The sequence below is a fragment of the Petaurus breviceps genome, unplaced genomic scaffold (assembly GCF_028583685.1).
Source record: "Petaurus breviceps papuanus isolate PSGF00001 unplaced genomic scaffold, PetGlider_PUasm1.0 90424, whole genome shotgun sequence".
NCBI lineage: Eukaryota > Metazoa > Chordata > Mammalia > Diprotodontia > Petauridae > Petaurus > Petaurus breviceps.
In genome coordinates this window covers 953,686-977,264 of record NW_027187247.1, presented here as the reverse complement: position 1 = coordinate 977,264, position 23,579 = coordinate 953,686, and the positions used below count along the sequence as shown (strand labels likewise).

Here is a 23,579-nt window from a genome sequence, read left to right as displayed (position 1 = left end):
GTTTAGAATTAAGAAAGTGATGGAGAATATGCTGATGTTATAGATGATACTTTAAAGTGTGTGAGAGGTATATTTTTTTTTCTGGAGAGCTGGTTGTTAAGCATTTGTCAGCATATCCCTGGCTACTGCTTTATCTAGTGAATAGAGAGTTGGGTTCCAAGTCAGGAAGAGGTGGGTTGGAGTTCTGCTTCTGACACATAGAGCCTCCATGAAGCAGAGAAAGGATCAGTCTTTATTTGTAGAGGGAGCTTCCTCCTTTGGGAGTCCTTTATGACAATGATATCACAGGCCCAGCCTTCTCCTCCAGTCTCTGGAGAATTGCTCTCTTTGTTTTCATTAATATCCTAATTCACTTAGCATGTCTTTTATTTTAGGTTCAGTCTAGTTTTGTGTAGGCCATTTAAGTCTGCGGCTGAATTGTGAAATATAGCCACAATTCAGTTTTCTGAGTTGTATTAAATACTAAAGAACCAAATGAGTTTTCATTGATTTTTCACGTTTTTCCATATAGTATCTCCTAATTCAGAAATTAGTCATTTGTCTTTTGTGGCTAAAAGGAGGGGCTATCAATGTTTCCCAAATACAAGGAGCAACAGATATTCTAAACAGGCTCCTTTGTGGCAATATAATAGCCGTTTAAAGAATATTAGGTCATAAGGAATTGGGCTTTATACATATATATGTACATACCTGAATATAAAATCATTAAGTACTCTATTATTCCATACTTGTTGAAATGTTTTCAGAAAAAAATTTTATTTTAAAATTAAAGGGCAGCTAGGTGCCACAGTGAATAGAGCACCAGCCCTGGAGTCAGGAGGACCTGATTTCAAATGCGGCCTCGTGTATCTGTTGTTGCTTAGTCTCAGTATGTGTTTCATACTATATGTCCTTAATAATTTCTCATTTCATTTGATATACATAATTCATTGTTGGTAACATGCTGATATAGGCCTACCCTGTGTCTATCCATTGCCCTTTGGAATATATGTGGTATTAATTTTTCTGAGATTATGATATTCAGTGATTTCCATGCATTTAACATCACTGAACATTAAAGATCTGGGATTCTGCAGCACTCAGAAATTTGGAGTTCTTTGCGTCATATCCTAAATGTATAGTACCTTTTAGGACTAATCATCACCCCCTTTTAATCAATTCTGTGCCTGGCTAATTGTTCATTTTCTTTTTTTTTTTTAGAGCAATTGGGGTTAAGTAACTTGCCCAAGGTTACACGGTCAGTTATTTTGTGTAGGTGTTAAGTATCTGATCAGGGTTCTTTAGACTCCTGGGCTGTGCTCTTACTGTGCCACTAGCTGCCCCTAATTGTTCATTTTCAATGGCTATCCAAGATATGTATATTGAAAGACTAATGTACAGTATTCATCTTCTTTGTTTTTCCAATTTGGATTACAAAACTAATCTTTTTCTCTTGGATATGAATTTCACTGAGGACACTTAGTAACACTGTGGGGCTTGATAATATCAGTGCAACAATCTATTAATAGAAGGATTTAGAGATACCATCAACAGGGAATCCACCTTTTGTTTGACCTCCACTAAGGACATTTCCCATAGTACTGGTGAATACCCTATTTGACACCTTGCTGAATCAGAGTAAATTCCTTTCTGTATTTGCACCTGTTGCAGTCTTGCATAATTTTAATATACACATTGTCTGAGAAGAGCTTTCAAAGCTGGGTTTTGTTGTAGTGAATCAAATGCTTTCTTAGAAATCTACAAAAACATAGGATCATATTCATATTCTCTATACCCCTCTGAGTTAATTGACCAACTGTACAGATGTGGTTTGTTGTAGATTATAGAACAGGAAAGCCTGCCTAGTCTCATATTATCATTGATAGTGCATAGACTACACTCACAATCCTTTTATCTGATGAGAAAGCCAATGTATAGATAGGTAGCTCCTGATGTCTCTTCAGTCACTTTTTTATCTTTATAAAAATGTTTTCCATGATATTTTTCGTTCATTTGTAATGTTTGCTACTTTGAGTGGATTTAAAATTGTGTCATCTCCAGTGCAGATATCTCCTGTAAGTATTTTCCTTATCTATAGAATAAGTGTGTTAGACTAGATAAATTCTAAGGTTCCTTCTGGCTCTAAATGTCTATAAGTCTGTGAATCTATTTGACAAGCCCTGTCTTCTCTTTCCAATTTCATCTTTTGAAGCACCATTATCGCTTCTTGCACTGAGTCCATTGGTAGAAGAGCCCAAATGCAGTAGTTAGTTCTACTATCTTTGCCAATAAGAATAAATCACTAACAAAATTCTGTCAGATTTGTTCCATTTTTGTATCTGTTTATTGTCCTTCTTCCAGTTTCATCCATAAGTGCTTTTGGGATAATCTGTCTCAATTGGCTCTCATTCCAAACTCTCTGTGGAATGGTTTTCCTCTTTCACTGTTTTTCACTGTTTTGTGAGATGATGCTGTTCACAGTCTTCCATAATCCTACTCTCAGTGATATTTTGCAAATGAGCTTTTATTTTCTGTGACCACGGGAGTGATCACTGTTGTCATTCAGGATTTGGCTTCCTTTTTGTTTATATCATTCCACCTCTTCATTGTGTATATTATCTTCCTAGTTTTATTTGCTTTACTCTGAATCAGTTCATGTAAGTCTTCCCTTTCATTTCCACAATAATCTCTTAATTTTTCTTAAATCACCGTTTCTATAAATTTCCACTGTCATCATTTTTATGGTGTAACAGTCCAGTACATAGATTATAATTTCTTCAGCTATATCCTAAATAATGAAGACCCACTTTTCTATCCAGGATTTTGCTACCATAGAAGTGCTCCTGGGAATATATATATATACATATATATATATACACACATTCATATATATACAACTTTTGTTTCTGTCTTTGTGTTTCCTTGGCAACCCAGTAATGGTCAAAGGGTATCAATAGTTTAGTGACTTTTTTTCTTTAAGTTATCATACTTTATTATTGTAGCAGCAAGCACCCCAAATGTCCTCAGGGTTTGCAGCTACCACAGGTTCTTGGATCTGCTTTGTTAAAGGAAAGCAACTCAAAATGGGTTAACAAGCTTACTTTAATCAGTCAGACATATATTGTTTACCTTGTTCAGGGGAAAAAGGTCAGCACCCCGAACTTCAAAGCATACAGGCAGAATTATCAAGACAGAAACAGATCAGACAGATTTCCAAACTGTCCAACCATTACATCCATACCCAGTCAACATCTGGGTTTCCACATCTGGGTTTTTCAAAGCCAGGGGACTCTCAACAACGGCTTCCCAGAATTCAGATCAAATCACAGAACACTTCTCAAAGTGAGTCCCAAAACAAAGCTACACAACAGGGCTTATATAGCCTTCTCCTGGCTCAGAAAATGTAACAACCTTATTGACCCACTGGCCAATCAAAAAGTATCTACTGAAAAACAAGCCTCCCTCCCCAGGCTTCTGGTGCACTTTAGCCTAGGGGCAGGGAAGATCTTCCAAATTTTCATTCCCATTACAATTATATATTTAAAAGGAATAGCAAGTTGTACATAATAGATTTGCAATTTTCATGTAGAATATTTTTTTCTATTCTACTATATCTTGGAAATGCTTATTTTATTTCTTAAGTTTAGAATAATTAAAAAAAAACCCAAAACAATGGACCCTAGTTTGCCAGCCCCTGACCTGGAACATAATAGATACTTCTATAGCACCCTATTCAGGATACTTTCCCAACCTGGCACTTATTTTAAAGGGCAACTGCTACTCTCAGGTTCTAGTATCAACCTGTGGAATTGTTCTCCTAATACTGTAGTTCATGAACCAATAAGCTTACCTTTAATAGTTAGCCAATAGACACAATTAGCTATTGGCAAAGGCATTTATTAAGATGGCATAATAAGAACAGTAGTAACAAAACATTACATGTGCACAAACCTGGGGCATACATTTTCCCCAAAAAACAATATCTTTGGGAAAGGTGGGTGCAAACTTATAATGCAATGGTAGGGAGGCACCTATGTAAGGAACACATGTGGACAAGACTATCCGACTATCCCTCTACTTCTAATTCTTTTTTTTTTTTGCCTTTTGGAGGGCAATTGGGATTAAGTAACTTGCCCAAGGTTACATGGCTAGTTTTTTTGTGTAAGTCTTAAGTGTTTGAGGCTGGAACTGAACTCAGGTCCTCCTGACTCCGGGGCCAGTGCTTTACTCACTGCACCTCCTAGGTGCCTCTCTACTTATAATTCTTAAAGTACTTTCCTCAGCAGCTAGAGAGCACAATGGATAGAGCACTGGACCAGGAGACAAGATAGACCTCAGTTCAAATCTGGTCCCAGACACCCACCAGCTGTGTGATTCTGGGCCAGTTACTTGACTTCAGTTTGCCTCAGTTACCTCAATGGTAAAATAAGCACAATATCAACATCTACCTTGAAGGAGTGTTGTGAGAATCAAATGAGACAGTATTTGTAAAGGTCTTAGCACAGTGCCAGTCTCAGAGTAGGTATAATATAAATGCTTTAGTTCCTTCTCCTTACTCTCTTTCCTTCAGAATCCTCACATAGGTGCCCACCATGCATAGCATCCATGCTGGGTAGTTCCTAATCTGAACTTCTAGGGTCTGCACCTCAGAGAATCCTTAGTGGGTTCTCATTGTTGGGTGGGTAGACGGGTATGTTTTTTTGAAACTGCTTCCTATCTACAGTGACTCTCCCTATGTCCTCATGACTTACTCAGCTGTGTCTCCAACTTTTTTTCCTGATTCTTTAATTATTTTTCATTTTCAGCATTCATTTCCACAAGATTTTGAGTTCCAAATTTTCTTCCTATCTCTCCCCTCCCCCACCCCCAAACGGCATGCATTCTGATTACCCTTTCTTCCAGTCTGCCCTCCCTTCTATCTCTCCTTCCCCCCTTCTCTTATTCCCTTCCCTTCTATTTTCTTGTAGGGTAAGATAGATTTCTATATCTCATTGCTTGTATATCTTATTTCCCAGGTGCCTGAAAAATCAATTTTTGACATTTGTTTTAAAAACTTTGAATTCCACATTCTCTCCCTTCCTTCCTCCCTACCCACCTTCATTGAGAAGGTAAGCAATTTGATATAGGTCATACATGTGTAGTCATGTAAAACACTTCCATAATAGTCATGTTATGAAAAACTAGCTGTATTTCCCTCCATACTATCCAGTCCTCCATTTATTTTATTCTTTCTTTTGACCCTATCTTTCCTCAAAAGTATTTGTTTATGATTATCCCCTCCTCCAGTTGGCTCTCTCTTCTGTCATACCCCCTCTCTCTTATCCCCTTCTTCCTACTTTTCTGTAGGGTAAGAGAGATTTTCATACCCAATTGAGTGTGATGTTATTCCCTCTTTAAGCCAAATCTGATGAGAGTAAGTTTCACTCATTCCCTCTCACCTCCCACCTCTTCCCCCTACATTGTAAAAGCTTTTTCTTGCCTCTTTTATGTGAGATAATTTATCCCATTCTACCTCTCCCTTTCCCCTTCCAGTATATTCTTTTCTCACCCCTTAATTTTATTTTTTAGATATCATTCCTTCATATTAAACTCACCCTGTGCCTTCTGTGTATGTATATGTACACATACATACATATATGTGTTTATATGTGAAATTTTACACTTTATAGTTATGTGTATATATGTATGTATATATATACACACACATTCTCCCTCCAACTACTCTAATCATGAGAAAGGTCTCGTGAGTTACAAATATCGTATTTCCTTGTAGGAATGTTAACAGTTCAACTTTAATAAGTTCCTTATGCCTTCTCTTTCCTGTTTACTTTTTCATGCTTCTCTTGATTCTTATATTTGAAAGTCAGATTTTCTATTCAGCTGTGGTCTTTTCAGCAAAAATGCTTGAAAGTCCTCTATTTCATTGAATATCTATTTTTTCTCCTGAAGGATTACACTCAGTTTTGCTGGGTAGGTGATTCTTGGTTTTACTCCTAGCTCCTTTGACCTCTGGAATATCATATTCCAAGCCCTCCAATACCTTAATGTAGAATCTGCTAGATCTTGTGTTATCCTGATTGCATTTCCATAACAATTAAATTGTTTCTTTCTGACTGCTTGCAATATTTTCTCCTTGACTTGGGAACTCTGGAATTTGGCTGCAATATTCCTAGGAGTTTTCCTTTTTAGACCTCTTTCAGGAGCTAATTGGTGTATTTTTTCAATTTCTCTTTTCCATTCTGGTTCTACAATATCAGGGCAGTTTTCCTTGAGAATTTCTTGAAAGATGATGTCTAGGCTCTTTTTTTTTATCATGGCTTTCAGGTAGTCCAACAATTTTAAAATAATCTCTCCTGCATCTATTTTCCACGTCAGTTGTTTTTCCAATGATATATTTCACGTTATCTTGTATTTTTTCAATATTTTGGTTTTTTTAAAAATAATTTCTTGATTTCTCATAAAGTCATTAACTTTCTATTTGCTCCATTCAATTTTTAAGGAATTATTTTCTTCATTAAGTTTTTGGACTTCCTTTTCCATTTGTCCAGCTCTGTTTTTTAAGACATTCTTCTCCTCATTAGCTTTTTGGAACTCTTTTGCCATTTGAGTTAGTCTATTTTTAAGGTGTTATTTTCTGTAGCATTTTGGGGGTCTCCTTTAGCAAGCTGTTGACTTGTTTTTCATTATTTTCTTGCATCATTCTTATTTGTCTTCCCAATTTTTCCTCCACTTCTCTTACTTGATTTTCAAAATTCTTTTTGAGCTCTTCCATGCCCTGTGAGCAATTCATATTTCTCTTAGAAGCTTTGGATGTAGGAGCTTTGACTTAGTTGTCCTCTGGTTGTGTTTTCATCTTCCTTGTTACCAAAGTAAGAGTCTATAGTCTGAGGTTTTTTTTTCCTGATGTTTGCTCATTTTTCCAGTCAATTACTTGATGTTTTAGCTCTTTGTTAAGGTAGGACTCTGCTTCAAGAGTGGAGGTTGCACTGTCCCAAGCTTCAGGGGTTTTGTGCAATTGTTTTCAGAGTTATTTCTATGGACCTGTAAATTTTCTGCTCTTTCAAGGTGGTATGATCTAAGGAGAAGTGTTATTCCTCTTCTGGCCTGTGTTCTGGTCTGTGAGTGACCACAAGCACTCTTTTCTGCCTTGGAACTGTGAATGGGATTCCTTCTACACTGCCACAAACTCTGCCACACCAGCTTTCCTCCTCACTCTGGGACTGCTACCCAAGACTGCCACCCAGATCCAAGCAAAGGCAAAGCAAGAGAATCTTTCCTCAGTACCAACAAAGAGATCCCTGAAATCTTCCTCTGATCAGCTGCTGGATCCCCCCACCATCTGTGGGGGAAGCAGCCATTGCTGCTGCTGCTGCTGCCACCACAGCAACTGCTGCTGTGATTACTGCTGCCCTGGGGCTGGGACTGGATCACATTCCTCTCTCACCCTGATATGACAAAACTTTCCTACTGATGTAAGTGGTCTTTGGTGTTTGTGGGTTGAGAAGTCTGGAAACTGCCACAGCTGCCAGTGATTCTGTCTCTTGGGGCCTGCCCCAGCCCTGTCTGTGCTGGCATGGTACTCTTTTCTCAGACTGGCATAACAGATGTTTCTTGTCCACCTTCCAGGTGGTCTTGGGCTGAAAATTTGTTTCACTCTGTCATTTTGTGGGTTCTCCTGCTTTAGAATTTGTTTAGAGTCATTTTTACAGGTATTTGTAGGAGTTTGGGGGAGATTTCAAGTAAGTCCCTGCTTTTACTCCACTGCCTTGGCTCCATCCCACCCTCCCCAACCCCCATGATTTTTTTTTCATATAATTAGGCAGCTAAATAAGGCAGAGAGGAAAATGCTAGCCTTGGAGTCAGGAAGACTTGAGTTCAAATCCTACCTCAGACTCTTGCTAGCTATGTAACTCTGGGAAAACAAATTAACCTCTTTTAGGGTTACTTTATTCACTTTTTAAATGAGGATAATAATAGCACCTACCTTCCAAGGTTTTTGTGAGGGTCAAATGAGGTATGATATGTAAAGCATATTTTCAGACATTAAAATGCTATGTAAATGTCAGTTATTATTATTAGTAGTGATATTAATTTTTCAAAATGACTACAACAAATCATAGCTCCATCTAGAGTATAAACATGCCTGCATTACCCACAGCATCTCCTATATGGGTTATTTCTATTTTTCTCTTGGTTTTTGTCAGTTTTCTGAGTGCACATTGTAATGTAATGCCAAGGAAAGGCAACTTCCCAAGGTTCAGAATACCAGCATAGGTGCTCTCCATTTTATTCAGTAACAAACCCAGAACAGAGAAGATCAAAACATGACATCATTCAAAATACAGCATTTACTAAGTGTGATTAAATAATCTCCAAGTACTACCCCACCCCAGGACCTTCCAATCATTCAATCAATTACAAAGTCCCTGTTCTAAATACTTCTCCACCCCTAGGCTATACCTTCATTTGGTCCACCACAAAACCCCTCTTCTCAAATGGAGATTAGTTTCCAAACATAAGGTCAAAAGTTCCCCACCCCTGGATCACAATTGAATCTACCCCAGAGTTACATCAAGTTTAAACACAGCACTTAATACCCAAATGGAGGTCTTTTCTTCATCTTGACTCGAGGCAAGTTCTCAGCAATCTTAGTTCCTGGGGAGACAAGGCTTAGCAAGGCCATAAGATACATTGCCAGTCCCTTCATGAATTCATCCTCTGTCTGTAGAACAGTCCTAGAACCCCTGAACACATTAGCAAAGCCCTCTCCCAGGATTTCTGTAAACATACAACAAGAAAATCCTTCTTCAGGGCTTCTGAACCAACAGAAAGGCTCCCAGACCCCTGCAACAATAGCACTGTCCTTCACCAGTGGACAGTATTCACTCTGTCTGCAGGACAGTCTCCAGACCCCTGCAACAACAGCACTGTCCTTCACCAGTGGACAGTATTCATTCTGTCTGCAGGACAGTCTCCAGACCCCTGCAACAACAGCACTGCCCTTCACCAGTGGACAGTATTCACTCTCTGTCTGCAGGACAGTCTCAGGGCTTCTTAACCAAAAGCCAGGTTCCAGGACTTCTTCAACAACAGGACTGTCTTTCACCAGTGGACAAATCTGGCAAAAGAACATCAAAACAGACAGACAAAGTACCAGCAAAGCAGCCATGTCTCCTCAGTCCTTGGCAGCTCAGGGGGCAGATCTCAAAAGTCCAGGGCAATTCAAAGCGGCCACCAGCAATTCTCTTAGTCTCTCCCTCTCCACGAGGTGCTGCTTCCAAAAAGATCTTCCGCCTCTCTCTTGTCTCTCCAAATGTACGTCACCAGCTCCTCCCAGTTCAGGACTTTCTTTTCACATCAAAAAGTCCATCCCACAGGTGGGATTAACAAGCTCTGGGTTTTAACACAATCAATTTGAAAACCAAGCCAATACAGGGGAATCTTTAATTGCCATTACTATCACACACATGAAACCTCAGTTTTAAAAATTTTTAATTCTCTTATAATTATTAGTGATTTTGATAAATCTTTCATGTTGATGTTGATATATGTTTTTAAATTTTTAATATTTAAATGTTTCCCTTCATTTCTTTCTAGTTTAAAAGTTTTCTGTAAAATGTCAATATCTTTTGACCACTTATATGTTGGAAGTAACAGCAAGATGGCAGAGAACCTTGAATGTTAGGCCAAGGAGTTTTTGTTTTATGATATAAGCAATAAGAAACCACTAAAGTATTTTGAGTAGGGATGTGGCATAGTCTTGGAACTGTGAGGAGGATTCCCTCTCCACTGCCACAAGCTTCACTATTACCATCACTCTTCCTTGCCCGAGGACCACCACTCAGGGCTGCCAAAGTATTTTGAATAAGGACATGGCATAGTTTAACCTATGCATGTGAGCGCGATTTTGGGAAGGGAACAAACATTTATAAAATATCTACTATATGCCAGTTACTTTATAAATACTATTTGTAAATATATTTGTATGGGGGGGAAGGAACTGTGAAATCCCAAATGAAGGACTGGGGTGGACAAATTAGGAATCTGTCCTTGGAGGGATTTCTGTGACAAATAAAATGTTATGGAAGGCTACGGAGTCACTGGGAGCAGTGCAGGGCAGCAAGAGCATTCCCACTTCAGAAGCATTGCCTTCATCAGCTTCTTCCACATCAAGATTTCCAATATTTGGCTGCACTCTCCCCCTCCCCTTCTCTCTCTCTCTCTTCCCCCATCCTCCTGCCCTCCTCTCTGCCTCTCCCTCTCCTTCCTCCCTCATCCTTCTTTCCTTCCTCTTCCTCTCTCTCTGACCTGCCACACACACACACACACACACACACACACACACACAGTATCAACATGATATTTGATTAACTCTATAAATGTGCAAAGCCACGACCGCCTACTTTGGTAAAATTAATGAGGAGACGATCAAAAACAATGTGCTCATCTAAGTTACTGTATGAGATGCTAGCCTCTGTCTACCCATAGAACTCAAAGATCAGAATTCTGAAAACTACTGTTGTTCAGTAGGGCATCAAGAACAAGCGTCATATAAAATAAAAAATCTAAAAATAATAAAAAAGTCAGAAGAACAAGCATCATAGAATAAACAGCTGCAGTCCACAGACTAAAAGAGCCAGAGGCCTGGGGGCCTGAGGGCATCACGTGCCATAGGAAAGATCTCCTCCTGCATGCACTGGGTGGTGTCAGAGTGGTCAGACTTCCTTGACCACAAGTTCAAGGGGAAGTGGCCCTAGGGCAGCTTTAGGTTGAAGGACTATCTGAATGTCATACCTGAACTTAGAGTTAAAACCCTCTCTGGGCACATCCATTGGTTTGAATATCTTTGTTGAGTCTTGTATCCTATGACCTTATGAGTGGCCTTCCTTATTGGTCAGTGGCTTCCTATAGCTTTTGTTATTCTCTTGAGTTAAACCCTAATTCCAAACAAATAAAAGAGGGGACATTAAGTTGCCTTCCCAGGATTCTTGATTGGTTCTCTGTATACTAAACATTTCTGAATTATTTTCTTCCCTGGACCAAAAGAGATTTTGCATATGTACTTATATGTGTTTGTACAGGTTTATATACATCTATATGTGTGTGTGTATATGTACATTCATATATAGAAGTATGTTAACATTCATAATAGGCATATATTCAAATGTGTATATACATTTATATTTGCATAAATTATGTGTGTGAATATGTCTGCATATACATATTTATATATATATATGTTTGTATATATGTGTGTGTGTATATGAGAGACAGCGAGAAGAGAGAGGGAGAGAGAAAGAAATGAAATAAATCACCTAGTATACCCCAATGTCTGTTCATGTGAAACCCTGTGATTGTCTTTTCCCAGTCAGAAGGGAGTGATTTTACCTTCTCTTATCCTTGCTCTTTGTTTCTAAAGCTAGAACTTTTGCTCTTCCTCATTTACATGCAATGTTCCCTTAGCAACCATTACACACAGGATCAAATACTTTTGCTTTCTGATAGATTTGCTTTTGAGTTATAAAATCAGGCTTACTAGAACATAACACATTTAACAAGAAGATAACATGGATTTTAAATAGGAATATAAACTGGTTACTACATAGCTAAGGAATCAGTAATAAATTCAAGAAGGTGGTAAGGGTCCAGTTGAATTACCTGATATGAATGTATAGCGGGTCACATGTGTATGCTTTTATCCTTCTATGGTCTGGGAAGAGGAACAAACATTGTTATTAGAAAAACCCAACTTTGGGCATGGGCACAATGGGTATGATAGATGATCAAGGTGATATGGGAATTTAGAATGGTGGAGAAAGTAGCAGCAAAGTGTCTGACCATGAAACATAGTCTACCTAGAGGGTCTAATGTAGACAGGAAGGAAATAATTACTGGGGGAAGTGGAAAATGTTTGGCAACAGAAGGTTCTGGTGAGGATGAAGAACAGGTTCACAGGGTGTGGGAGAGTAGGCGAGATGGCAGAGGGAATGCTGACTATTTCTTTAAAAGGTTGCAAGGCCAGCACTCAGTTTGTGTTTATTTCCTTGTTGGTATTCTGGCTACAATTAGGCTAGCCTGCAATTAGGTAAACAGAAGTGCCTTGATTACTGTCTCACAATTAAAAATCAGACTCCCAATAAACATGGTTAACAAAAAAGGAAATAATATATTCTTCTGCTCAATTATAAATTGTTTTACATGATAAAAATCTTTACTAAAACAGCTAAATCTAAACAACAAAGCATACTACATTTAAAAAATGTAGTTATGGCAGTATTTAAGGAAATAAATGAGCAAAAGTTGGTACCCGTAAAATATCTTAACTTATGAATTTTAATGAAATTTAAAATCTTTCCCCTTTTTACCTTTGCAATTTTAAAAAGAAAAATGTTTAACTACTTTTATGTATTTAACTTTTTACTGATAGACCCTTGGGCTTGCATTTTACTTTCTAGTTCTTAGTAATAATATCTAGCATTTCTATAGCACTTTAAGGTCTGCAAAACACCTATTAATTGTTAACTCATTCTATCCCCACAAGAACCTTGGGTGGAGGGAATTAGTATTATTATCATTTTACAAAATGGCAAAATTGAGGCAGAGGTTAATTGACTTGCTCAAGGTCACACATCTAGTAAGTATCTGAAGTCAAATTTGAACACAGGTCTTTTCTGACTTCAAGTCTCATGTTCTATCCATAGCACCATCTAGTTGAAGTTAAATTCCCCATAATTTCCTTCTTCATGATTTTGCTATTAATCTTTCCCTTGATCAGCAAGGCAGAGAAAGAAGTGGTCATGATGGAAGAAAGGCATTTGAGTTTCTTTGACAGTACCGCACACTAAGAGCTGTTTAACCTATGGAATCATTTCTTTTACTAACTTCTTTTCCATGCTAAATCACTTTATTTTTATTTATGTATTAAATGAAAAAATAAAAATCTCCAGATCTTTCCCAGCTTGGAAGTGCACAGACCCTTCACCAAGCCTGATCCTACCACTGATCAGCAGAGGAACCTAGGAGCCATAACTTGCTTCATCTCCCACCTAAAGTGGTTTGCCCCTCCCTAGACAGTCAACCAGGGGTATCGTGAGGCTGAAATCAGATCACAGATGCAAAGCTCTTTGGCAACCTCAAAGAACTATATACAAATGCCAGTAATTATATTACTGTCCCACAGTCCCCCAGCTCTCCAGTGTGGTGATGAATTCATTCCCTGATTCTTTTACTGCACTTCTGATAAGCTCAAGCAATATTTATAGGGCAATACAAGGCTGTGCTGGGATATGTTTAACAAGCAGAAAAACAAAAAACTTCACACACACACTTAAATTTAATCTGCATTATTAACACTTTCTTAACTCTAGACAATCAACAAAATAATAAATCAGGCCCTAATTTGTAGCGATTGCTTATTCCTGAGGTATAAATGAGCACACTAAAAATTTAACAATCAGGCTCTTTCTGCCAGTTAGAGCTGGCCTCATCACACCCCTGTAGTCAACCCGGTGCCAGACTCGGCATACACCTGAGACTCTAGTCTTGCTCACAGCAGCTCAGAACTGTTAACCCAAGGAATCCACTTGCCTCAGTATTCTTGGTAGCAGGGCCCACCAGCCTATGCCTGCATACCCAGGCTCTCATTAGGTCACTTTAAAGGGAGAGATCACCCCCAATCAGACTCTGTATCTGCCACTATGAAGCCTTTGACTATAATCAGTCACTGGATCATTTTTTTTCTAACTCACTTTCCATTAGATATTTGCTAGAAATGTGCATACTTGGTACCATTTAAGGTTGTTCATTAATCATTTCTATGAGTAGGATGGCAGTCTTCCTATAACTTGTATAGTCTACCATTTGAAAAGAGCTGAGGGACCACAAACTCTAACTGAGCCAGAACATCACTTTAAAAAAACACATCCAAAAGGAATTTATCTAATTCTTTCAGCAGACATTAAAAAGTGGTTCCACCACAACAGGTAAGAGAGACTGGCATCCCATGTGAAAAGTGTTAGCAATCACCTGATTGAGATGATGAGATCCAGCTGTGGCCTGTGGGTCTGGGACTGATGGACTGTGAAAGCAGACATCAGCAGTGTCAAGAAGGAGAGTATATAGGGGGCTGGAATAACCCCCTTGCTCTCTCTATGGAAAAGAGAAAAACGAAGAGAGGCCAAAGCTGAGGGATGTATGTATGTTTGCTCTAAGGGAGACCATTCCAACTGCAAGATGAGTTATATTTTGGAATGGGTAACAGAGAAATATTGTGGAATCTACTCCCTTAGAGACCTTTAAAGCTAAGGGAGGTTTTCATCTGTCTGAGATGATTTAAGCATGGTTCTTCCGAGAGACAAAGGGCGTGATCTGCAGCAAATTTTTACTAGACTGCCAAGTTTTCACAACTAGAAACCTTGACTTTTTTTCAAAAAATGTAAAATGGAATTGAAAAAAATACTTATAAAATATTTTTAAAACCATAAAAATTTAAATATAAAAAAACTTCAGTGATTCCTCTTCCTTATGTCTTCCTCCTCCCAGTCTCCTATCCTTCCTTGCCCTCAGCTGCAGGGCAGATGAGTCCATGACAAAGAATGTAGCTGTTTTACTGTTCTGCAGCATAGTTTGGGTTGGGAGACACTGGATAGAAAATGTCATAGGTTGGGACTATTGGGCAGCTACTGTGGTAACATCTCTCAGGAATAATGATATGGAAGATCTTTGAAGAAAGGGAAGTCTTTCTCAAAGAACTTCAGGTGTTGTAGCAAGATAAAAGATCTATTCATTTGCTGCTGGTTCCATTGTTCGTTCATTCATTCATTCAAAAAGCATTTTTAAAAAGACATTCTGTGCTAAATTCCATGAGAGGTAAGAAGTTTAAGACCTTGCCAAGCTTATAGTCCAATAGAGGGAAAGGACACAAATAGTTAATGATATTGCACAATATTACATGATCTCAGCATCAGGGGAATCATCACAGCACACTAGAAGGAGATTTGGAGTCAGGGAGCCTAAGTTTGAATCATGATGCTGTCACTAAGTGTCTTGGGACTATCAAACCTTTCTGGGTCTAAAATGAGGCAGTTGGACTGAATGACTTCTGAAGTCTTTTCCCACTTTAAATTTGTGATCCCTTGTTCCTCTGAAATCTTTCTCCAGGTCCTCTCTAGGCTTAGAATTCTATGGTCTTTCTCTCTCATGGTCTCTCACTGTCTTTTTTTCCCCTTTTTCTCTCTCTATCTCTCTCTCTTGGCATCCACTCTGTGCAGTGGGAAGAGGTCAGTGGCTATGATGAAAACCTGAACACTATCCGTACCTACCAGGTGTGCAATGTCTTTGAGCCCAACCAGAACAACTGGCTGCTTACCACTTTCATCAATCGGCGAGGGGCCCATCGTATCTACACAGAGATGCGCTTCACCGTGAGAGACTGCAGCAGCCTCCCAAATGTTCCTGGTTCTTGCAAAGAGACCTTCAACCTCTACTACTATGAAACAGATTCAGTTATTGCCACCAAGAAGTCTGCCTTCTGGACAGAGGCTCCCTACCTCAAAGTGGACACTATTGCTGCTGATGAGAGCTTCTCCCAGGTAGACTTTGGGGGAAGGTTGATGAAGGTCAACACAGAAGTGAGAAGCTTTGGGCCCCTCACTCGGAATGGCTTTTATCTTGCTTTTCAAGATTATGGGGCCTGCATGTCTCTCCTTTCTGTTAGAGTCTTTTTCAAGAAGTGCCCCAGCATCGTGCAGAATTTTGCAATTTTCCCAGAGACCATGACTGGGGCCGAAAGCACATCTCTGGTGATCGCTCGGGGAACATGCATCCCCAATGCAGAGGAGGTGGATGTCCCTATTAAACTGTATTGCAACGGGGATGGAGAATGGATGGTACCAATTGGGCGCTGTACCTGCAAAGCTGGCTATGAACCTGAAAACAATGTAGTCTGCAAGGGTGAGTCTGACTTGGGTATCTCTAGGTGACTTTGGGATTTTGTTTCTTGCCCAGGTAAGGGCAGTGATGTCTTCCCATTGTTTACCTACCTCTGAAAACAAGAGTGCAAGTAAAGTACATGGGAAGCCACACTTTCTTAAGTAAGGCTTCTGACAATTTCTCTTTCTACCCCCAACCTAATACCATCGTTAAGGATTGTCTTACATAATCGACTTTTGATTATCCATGCGAATCCCAAAGATGTAGTATTATATATACAATATATGTGTAGTTTACACAGTTTTTGGTGAGGTAGGGTGGTGTGTGTAGTGGACAGAGAGCTGGCCTCAGAGTCAGAAAGACATGGCTTAAGTTTTGCCTCTAACACAAACCAGTTGAGTGATCTGTATAGGTCATTTAACTTGTGAGCACACCAGGGAATTCTCTAAGATTAAAATTTGCAGAGTTGGTTTTGATATTTATTTGTGGAGGAATTTCATCATGAGGATCCCTACACTGATGAAACCATAATGCTGGGTTTGCTTTGTTTTGCTATTGTTTTTGTTTGTTGGCAAGGCAGTCAAGGTCAAGTGACTTGCCCAGGGTCACACAGCTAGTACGTGTTAAATGTCTGGGGTCAAATTTGAACTCAGGTCTTCCTGACTCCAGGTTGGGTGCTCTATCCACTGTTGTCACCTAGCTGCCCCTATGTTTTTTTTTAAGTCATATAAAAACCCTTTATATGAGGTATTAGTGTGCCATTAGAACTTTGGAGATATACATCCAGCCAGACATGCTCACACCACCCTCTCCCCCAACCTAAGTCTTCTTTTACAACCCCTGGTTGGTCTAGGTGAAGGCAGACTTCTAGTGTTATAGATGAGTGCTTCTCCTATACCTTGATAAATCTGTGGTCTCAGATGCGGGTGCTTCCTCCATCAGGGAAGATCACAGCCAATTCCACACTTTCTTGTATTGTGCGACCCTTGTCTATAAATTCTCTATAGAGATGAGGTTCTTAACCTATTGTGTATGTCATGGGTTGCCTTGACAGTCTGGCAAAATTGTTGACTTCTGCTTAGAAAAAAAATATTTTTAAATACATGAAATAAAATGCACAGGAATACCAAGGAAACCAAATCTATTGAAATATAGTTATCTAAATTTCGAGAAAACAAGTTCAAGGACCCCAGGTGTAGAACTTCTTGCTATTAAGAATCTCTCCGACATGATAGAAGTTCTGGATTTCTGTGTAGTGTTTGATTGTCCATCTGCTATCACTTATATATGACCTCTCCCTGTGTATATGACCAGGCCATTCAAGTACAATTGAGAAAAAGCTGTCTTTCAAAGGGGTTTTAGCACAATCCAGACAGCAGGTGACCTAAAACTAGTACCAAAACCCTTGACTCATTCACTCAAAGCTACAATGGTCGGTCCTCTTCTCCAAAAGTTCTATGCCAGGTCCAGGACCAAATTATTAAGAGAAAGTTTTGTTTTTCCTGAAATTTAGACCAAAAAAATAAATGCCTTGCAAAATGGAGCAAATTCCATTCCTGAAATATGCTCAGGATGATAAATTCATCCACGAGTACTAAAAAGTCAACTTGGGTGCATGGGTACAGCTAAGGCATTTTTTTCTAAATGGAAAAAAAAACGGACTAATTCAGTCTCCTGTGGCTAAAAGTATTAGAAGTCTAGATGGAGATTCCATAGGCTCTCTTTTCTGATACCTTTCTGGAAAGGCATGGCCAGGAAGTGCTGTGAAATTGGCACTGAGTGAGGTGAGGGCGGTTGGAAGGGGGCAGAGCTGAGTAGGAAGCTAGGTTATGTCCCGTTTAAAAACCCATATATTTCTGGCACACAAGTCTTTTAGTTTACTCAGGGATAAGATGCTCAGTGTGGAACACATACACTATCACCTGACTCCCTTTCTCTGCCCCCTCACCCCACCAAAAAAAAAATCCTTATGCTTTCACTCTGTTTGTTGTTGCTTGGGATTTAATTGCATTTGCACAGTGTGTACCTAAGTTACTTTTGTTGACTTTTTTTTTCCATTGGACCAATGAGTCTCCAGTCCCTTTCTTTTCTCCTTCCCCCCCACCCTGTGTTGTCAGCACAGCTGAAGTCCACAGGCCAGCTCTTGTGTTCCTTCCTTGTTTATTTTGCACAAACACTGAGAAGAGGCTTCCAGCCCTGGAATAATAATGGGTGTCAGTTTAGTTATTCTATGGATGCCACTAATTGCCTGGGCTGGGGCAGCTTATATGACTTGAATCTCAGAGAAAATTGAGTGTGGCTTTTGTGATACTATTGAATTTCCTGATTATGGATATGAAGGATGCATGAGCTTGAAATAGAGTAAGTGTGTATAGGCCGGGATGGGTGGGTGGTAGTGGTGGTGGAGATGCTCAGGTCAAATCGCCAATCAATGCAGACTTATTTAACTGGCCCAATTTGGTATCATAACGCTTCCCTTTGTTCTCCTGGTGTTTGGGGTGGGACAGATTCAGGCCCTCCTTTGTGGCATGTCAGTGCTGAGGTTGGAGCTGGGTCTGGGATACCCAGCACAGCCAGGCTGATCTCTTAAAGGACCAGAGCAGGTGCGGCAGCTGGCATACAGACTTTTAAAAGCAATGTTTGTGATTTTCCCAGCTTCAAAGACCTACACAGCACTGCACTGGCTGACTGGGCCTTTCATTTTTCTCATTATTTCCTGAGCAAAACGGCAGGAACCAGATCAAGCATTGATTGGTTCTGATTTAATTGGGATTCTGGGAACAGGGCTCCATTTCTTTCAGCTAATTGGAACTTTTCTGTCTTTTGGGTTCTGCTGTCCGAGCTGCTGGCTTGTTACCTCCTGACAAAATTCTCAGAGGGGTTATGTGTACAAATATGTAAATCTTGTTGCTGAACTCCCTCCCTCCGCCCCTTACCTATGAGTTTATATATTCCTTGTCAAGGATATTGTGACTGCAGCCCAAATTATCTTTCTTTTTCAATTTGTGACAAAAATTGTTGGAGGTAGAAAGAAGTGAGATGTAGTCAAAAACCAGAAACCTTCCTGATTTGCCCTTTCAAAGACACAGTAACTCAATGTCTCCACAGCATTTCTCTCTTTTTAAGCTCTTTGGATGTCTTTTGTCTTTTACACGTCAGTTATTTCCCAATATACTGTCCCCACTGAGCCCTTTTATAACAAAGAAAAAATGGTTTCTGAAAGTAGACAACAAAGCAACCAAATGTGACAATATATGCAACATTCTACTCACATAGTCACCCACCTCCTTACCAAGAGGAGAGAATGTATTTCATCAACTGTTTTCTGGAACGAAGACCGGTCCTTGAATTAATCTGAGTCTGGCTATTCCGTGAGATTTCTTGATGCTAAAATCTGTAGGGGCGAATGAGGCTGAAGGTAGAATCCAATGCCCTCACCAAGCATGGCTATTCTTACTCAGCCATATTGACCATTGCTTTTCTAAGGCCTTCAAGTAGTTCTACATACTATAGATTACCTAACGTATTTTTTCCTCAAGAAATATCATTGTAAAGTAAGGAAAGGGCAGATATTATTCTTTCTTCTTATTTGCCTTTCTTTTTGTCCACAGTGCTAATAAATGACTGGTACAAATGGCTGCCACATAGATGAATAAAGGAAGCATTTATTGAGTGCTTACTGTATGTGCTAAGAGTTGGGGATACAAATGGAAAAGCAAGGCAGTCTCTGCTCTCAGGGAGCTCACATTCTAATGGGAGAGAGAACACAATTAGAAGGTTTCCGCTGCAAGTCAGATGGAAAGGTCCCGTGGTCCTTAAGGGGTGGAAGCAAAGCAGATGGTGACGCCTCGTCCTTAATCTCATTCTACTGATTCACATTGGTTCTGATGGTGAATCATTAGACAGTGCCAAGGACTTTGGTGGAAGAACTTTCTTTTCTGGGTCTTCAGTAGCTGTGCCTAAAGTACCTTCATCTCTACAAAGGTGGCTTCCCAGGATGTCTGAGGGCACTAGGCTGGAAGAATTGCCATTCCCAAGACTCTTGAGTTCAAGGTCCCAGGCTGTCTCATCAAGAGCAGAGGGGAGATGGTGGTCAAGGTCGTGTTAGTAGTCCCCTGATGCTTTAACTAGGATGGCTTGTCTACTATGTGGGTGGAAGCTGATTAGGTTAACTGGCCCTTTCTCATCAGGAGTTCCTTCTCCAGATGATGGCTATGAGGAATGGGATAAAGCAAGACTGATGGTCTGGGGATCTGGGGTGGGAGGTGGGCTGCCAATTCCAGAGCACCTGTCTTTATCTATCTGTTTGTGGCAGTTGGTCAGCAGTTATCACTAGAGGTGATGAAGATGGCAATGACTTTTCATAGTAAATGAATAGCAAATCCTGATTGACTTACGAATACTTAAGGGTAATTAAACTGCCTTCTGCCCATGCCCACCCCTCCCCCCAGGGCCACTCAACTATTCCATAACTAATATGAAGGCAGGAGTTTTGCTAAATGACTCATTATCATGCAGTGAAAAGAGCATTGGGTTTGGAATCAGGGATATTGGATTCAGTTCCTGGTTCTGCCATTTACCACCTATGTGACTTTGAGCAAATCATCTTATTTCTGTGGCTCTCAGTTTCCTCATCTGCAAAATGGGGTGGTTAGATTACATGAGTTGTGAGATCATCTGGGTATAAATTTCTGTTCCGAATTTAGTGTTCCATAAACTAGGCCTCTCATGTGCCCTGCCTCAATTCTAATATATGTGACAAGGAGAAGGAAATGTGACAGAAAGCACAGAGAGCTGGACTTCGAGTTAGGAAGACCTGAGTTCAAATCCAGCCTCGTACATCTATTAGCTGTGTGACCTTGGGTCCTCTGAACTGTAGTTTCATCATCTGTAAATGAAGGGGTTTCACCATATAGCCTCTGAGGTCTCTTGAAGGTCCAGATTTATATTCCTGTGATCCTATGAGAAATGAGGGACAGGTAGCCTAATGTAAAGAAGATACCTTGGGGGCGGCCAGGTAGCACAGGGAGTAAGAGCACTGGCTCCAGTGTTGAGAAGACCTGGAGATCGAATTCCGGGCTCAGACACTTAGCACCCACCCAGAAACACCTGGCCGTGTAACCTTGAGTGAGTTACTTAACCCCAATTGCTTAGGGGCGGCCAGGTGGCTCAGCAAGTAAGAGCACCGGCTCCAGTGTCGGGAGGACGTGGATCAAATCTGGGCTCAGATACTCAGCACCACACCCAGAAATAACTGGCCGTGTAACCTTGAGCAAGTTATTTAACCCTGATTGCTTAAAAAAAAAAAAAGAAGATACCATGTAAAACCGCTCTTGTCATCCTTCTGTTTGCCTGCTTTTATTAAGCTTCACACTTTATGTCAATCCTATGTTCAGAACTGAAGTTCCAGCTTAGTGGAGGGTGGCCAAGGGGCTGGAGGAGAGGAGGTAGCAGAGGCTATCCTTTCCCTCTGGTTCACATTGGGCAACCGGCACCCAATTGGAGGTCTGTTCAATGTCTTGCCCTCTTTGTTGGCAGAGAGTTGGAGTGTATTTGAGTGAAACAAAGATACTTCATGGACAAGCTCAACTTTAATGTCATAGAGACTTAAAGATTTACCTGAACTACCTGGAAAGGTACCAGAGGCATGTGTTACTTGTGTGACCTTGGGTTCAGTGAGCTAAAGGTCCCTTCTAGATTTTGACCCAGTGATATCCTAAGCTATCTTGGACAAGATCATAAAATGTTAGGGGTGGGAAGGGACTTGAGAAATTATCTACTTCAATCCTTTCATATTCTATATGAGGAAAATGAGGGCCCTCCAAAGTTGAAGTGACTTGCCCAAGGTTAGAAAGCTAGAAAAGAGGACCTTGGACTCAGAGACTCTGATTCCAAATCCCATTTTCCTTTCACCCTATACCAAGGCTGCTCTAAGGAGCTGGTCTGCTATCAGTTAGATGTTCTGTTCAAGGCTTTGTGGAACTGTTCAATTCTTTTTCTAGAGACCAAGTTGGTTGCAGAAATAAGGAGCATTATAGAAAAAGTTAGATTATCCATTTTGAAATATAGTAATGCAGAATTGTTTGTCTTCCCCTTCAGGATGTTTGCATCTGGGTACCTTTATTTGTGAGTCTTTCCTTGGTATATAGGGAAAAAATAAGATCTTTTTCATTGGAGGATTTTTTTAAAGTGAAAAGGACAGACTTTCATCATGAGATTCAAACATATATACATGTATGTGTGAACTATATATGTATATGTATATATATATATATATTACTTTCTCTTTATGACAGATAAACCATTTCCTGCGTATTTTTGAAATGCTTGGTAGTTTGGTGTTTGCAGAGACACTTGGAGACCAATTAGCCTGCCCAGCCAGCAGATACTGCCTAGAGGTTTGCCTAGAGCTGTTACTGGCAGAGGGGAAGAAGACAGAAAAGAGAAACAAGAGGGTAGGCTAAGGAAGCAGAGGCAGAGGAAGCTATGGGGCTAAACTAAGCCCAGAGGTTTAGCTGGTACAACCTTGACTAGGTTACATCATGTAACTCTGCTTGGGCTCAGTGTTCAACAGCGGCCTTTCCCTTACTTCAGCAGAAGCTGCATCAAAGCTTTGTAGTAATAAAAATTCATGTTTGCATAGCATTTTGTGACTTACAGAGTGCTTTTCATTGCGCCAATCATCATTTTACAGATTAGGAAACTGAGGCTTAGAGAAAAGTAAAGTAACTGAACTAGGACTCTGAGTCCACTGTTTTTTGCTTTTGTTCTCATCCTGATGTCACCAAATTAGCCCTGACCTAATGATGTTCTTAACGGAAGAGAAGGCTTTTAATTAATATGGAAATTCCATCCAGTCCTGCAATTTTTGGTGGTAGTGGTGGGGGTGGTGGACTGCCAAATCTAGGCTTTTGACAGGCATTTGGACTAGCGGTCTTATTGAAAAATTTGACCCACAGAGGCCTTAGTTGGAAACTCGGTGAACAAAAGAAGACACAGTAGCTTTGTTGGCAGGAGCGAAGTTCCGTGCAATCCAATAAACCGTGCTGTATACCAAACTTACTGCATGAGGTATTCTATTGTGTTGTGCTTGTAAGTATAAACAATCCACTTTACTTATGGGATACCCTGCAGTAGCTTGGATTCTAGCCCAGCTGGGGGGGTCCTCGAGGCCTAAGAAGGTTACCTTATAGAACCACTTACTTAGAAGGGACTTTAGTCGTCTCAGTTCATACCCTCTACCACATCCCCACACCAAACCTCTGCTTAAGCACCCTCACTGACGGGAGACTTGTCACTTCCCAAGTCAGCTCATTCCATTCTTAACATAGTGTGACCCCTTTCTTACCCTTATGTTGACCCTAAAGATGCTTCTCTGCAAGTCCCATCTATTCCTCCTGGTTCTGTCCTCTGGAAAAGTCAGATCCTGCTTTTACAAAATATTCCTTCAAATACTTGAAGACAATTTTCTTCCATAATAATGTAGTGTTTCAAGGGTTGTGAAGCATTTCACATATACTTTCTGATTTGATCCTCTCATAAATAGCCCAATGAGATAAATGCCATCATAATCTCCAGTTTACAGATAAAGATGAGAGAGATTAAGTGATTTGTTCAGAATCACACAGATACTAAGTACCTGAGGCAGGTTTTGAATTTAGGTGTGTGAT

The 23,579-nt window shown here is 40.1% G+C and overlaps 1 protein-coding gene across 5 annotated transcripts in view; it reads left to right on the top strand.

Moving 5' to 3' along the window:
• Positions 1-23,579, top strand: part of EPHB1 (EPH receptor B1) — a 763,406-nt gene that overhangs the window by 274,651 nt on the left and 465,176 nt on the right. For all 5 annotated transcript variants that reach the window (XM_069108696.1, XM_069108697.1, XM_069108694.1 and 2 more), the window contains exon 3: positions 15,249-15,930. In XM_069108696.1, the coding sequence (XP_068964797.1) occupies positions 15,249-15,930 (682 nt within the window). The remainder of the gene's footprint in view (positions 1-15,248; positions 15,931-23,579) is intronic.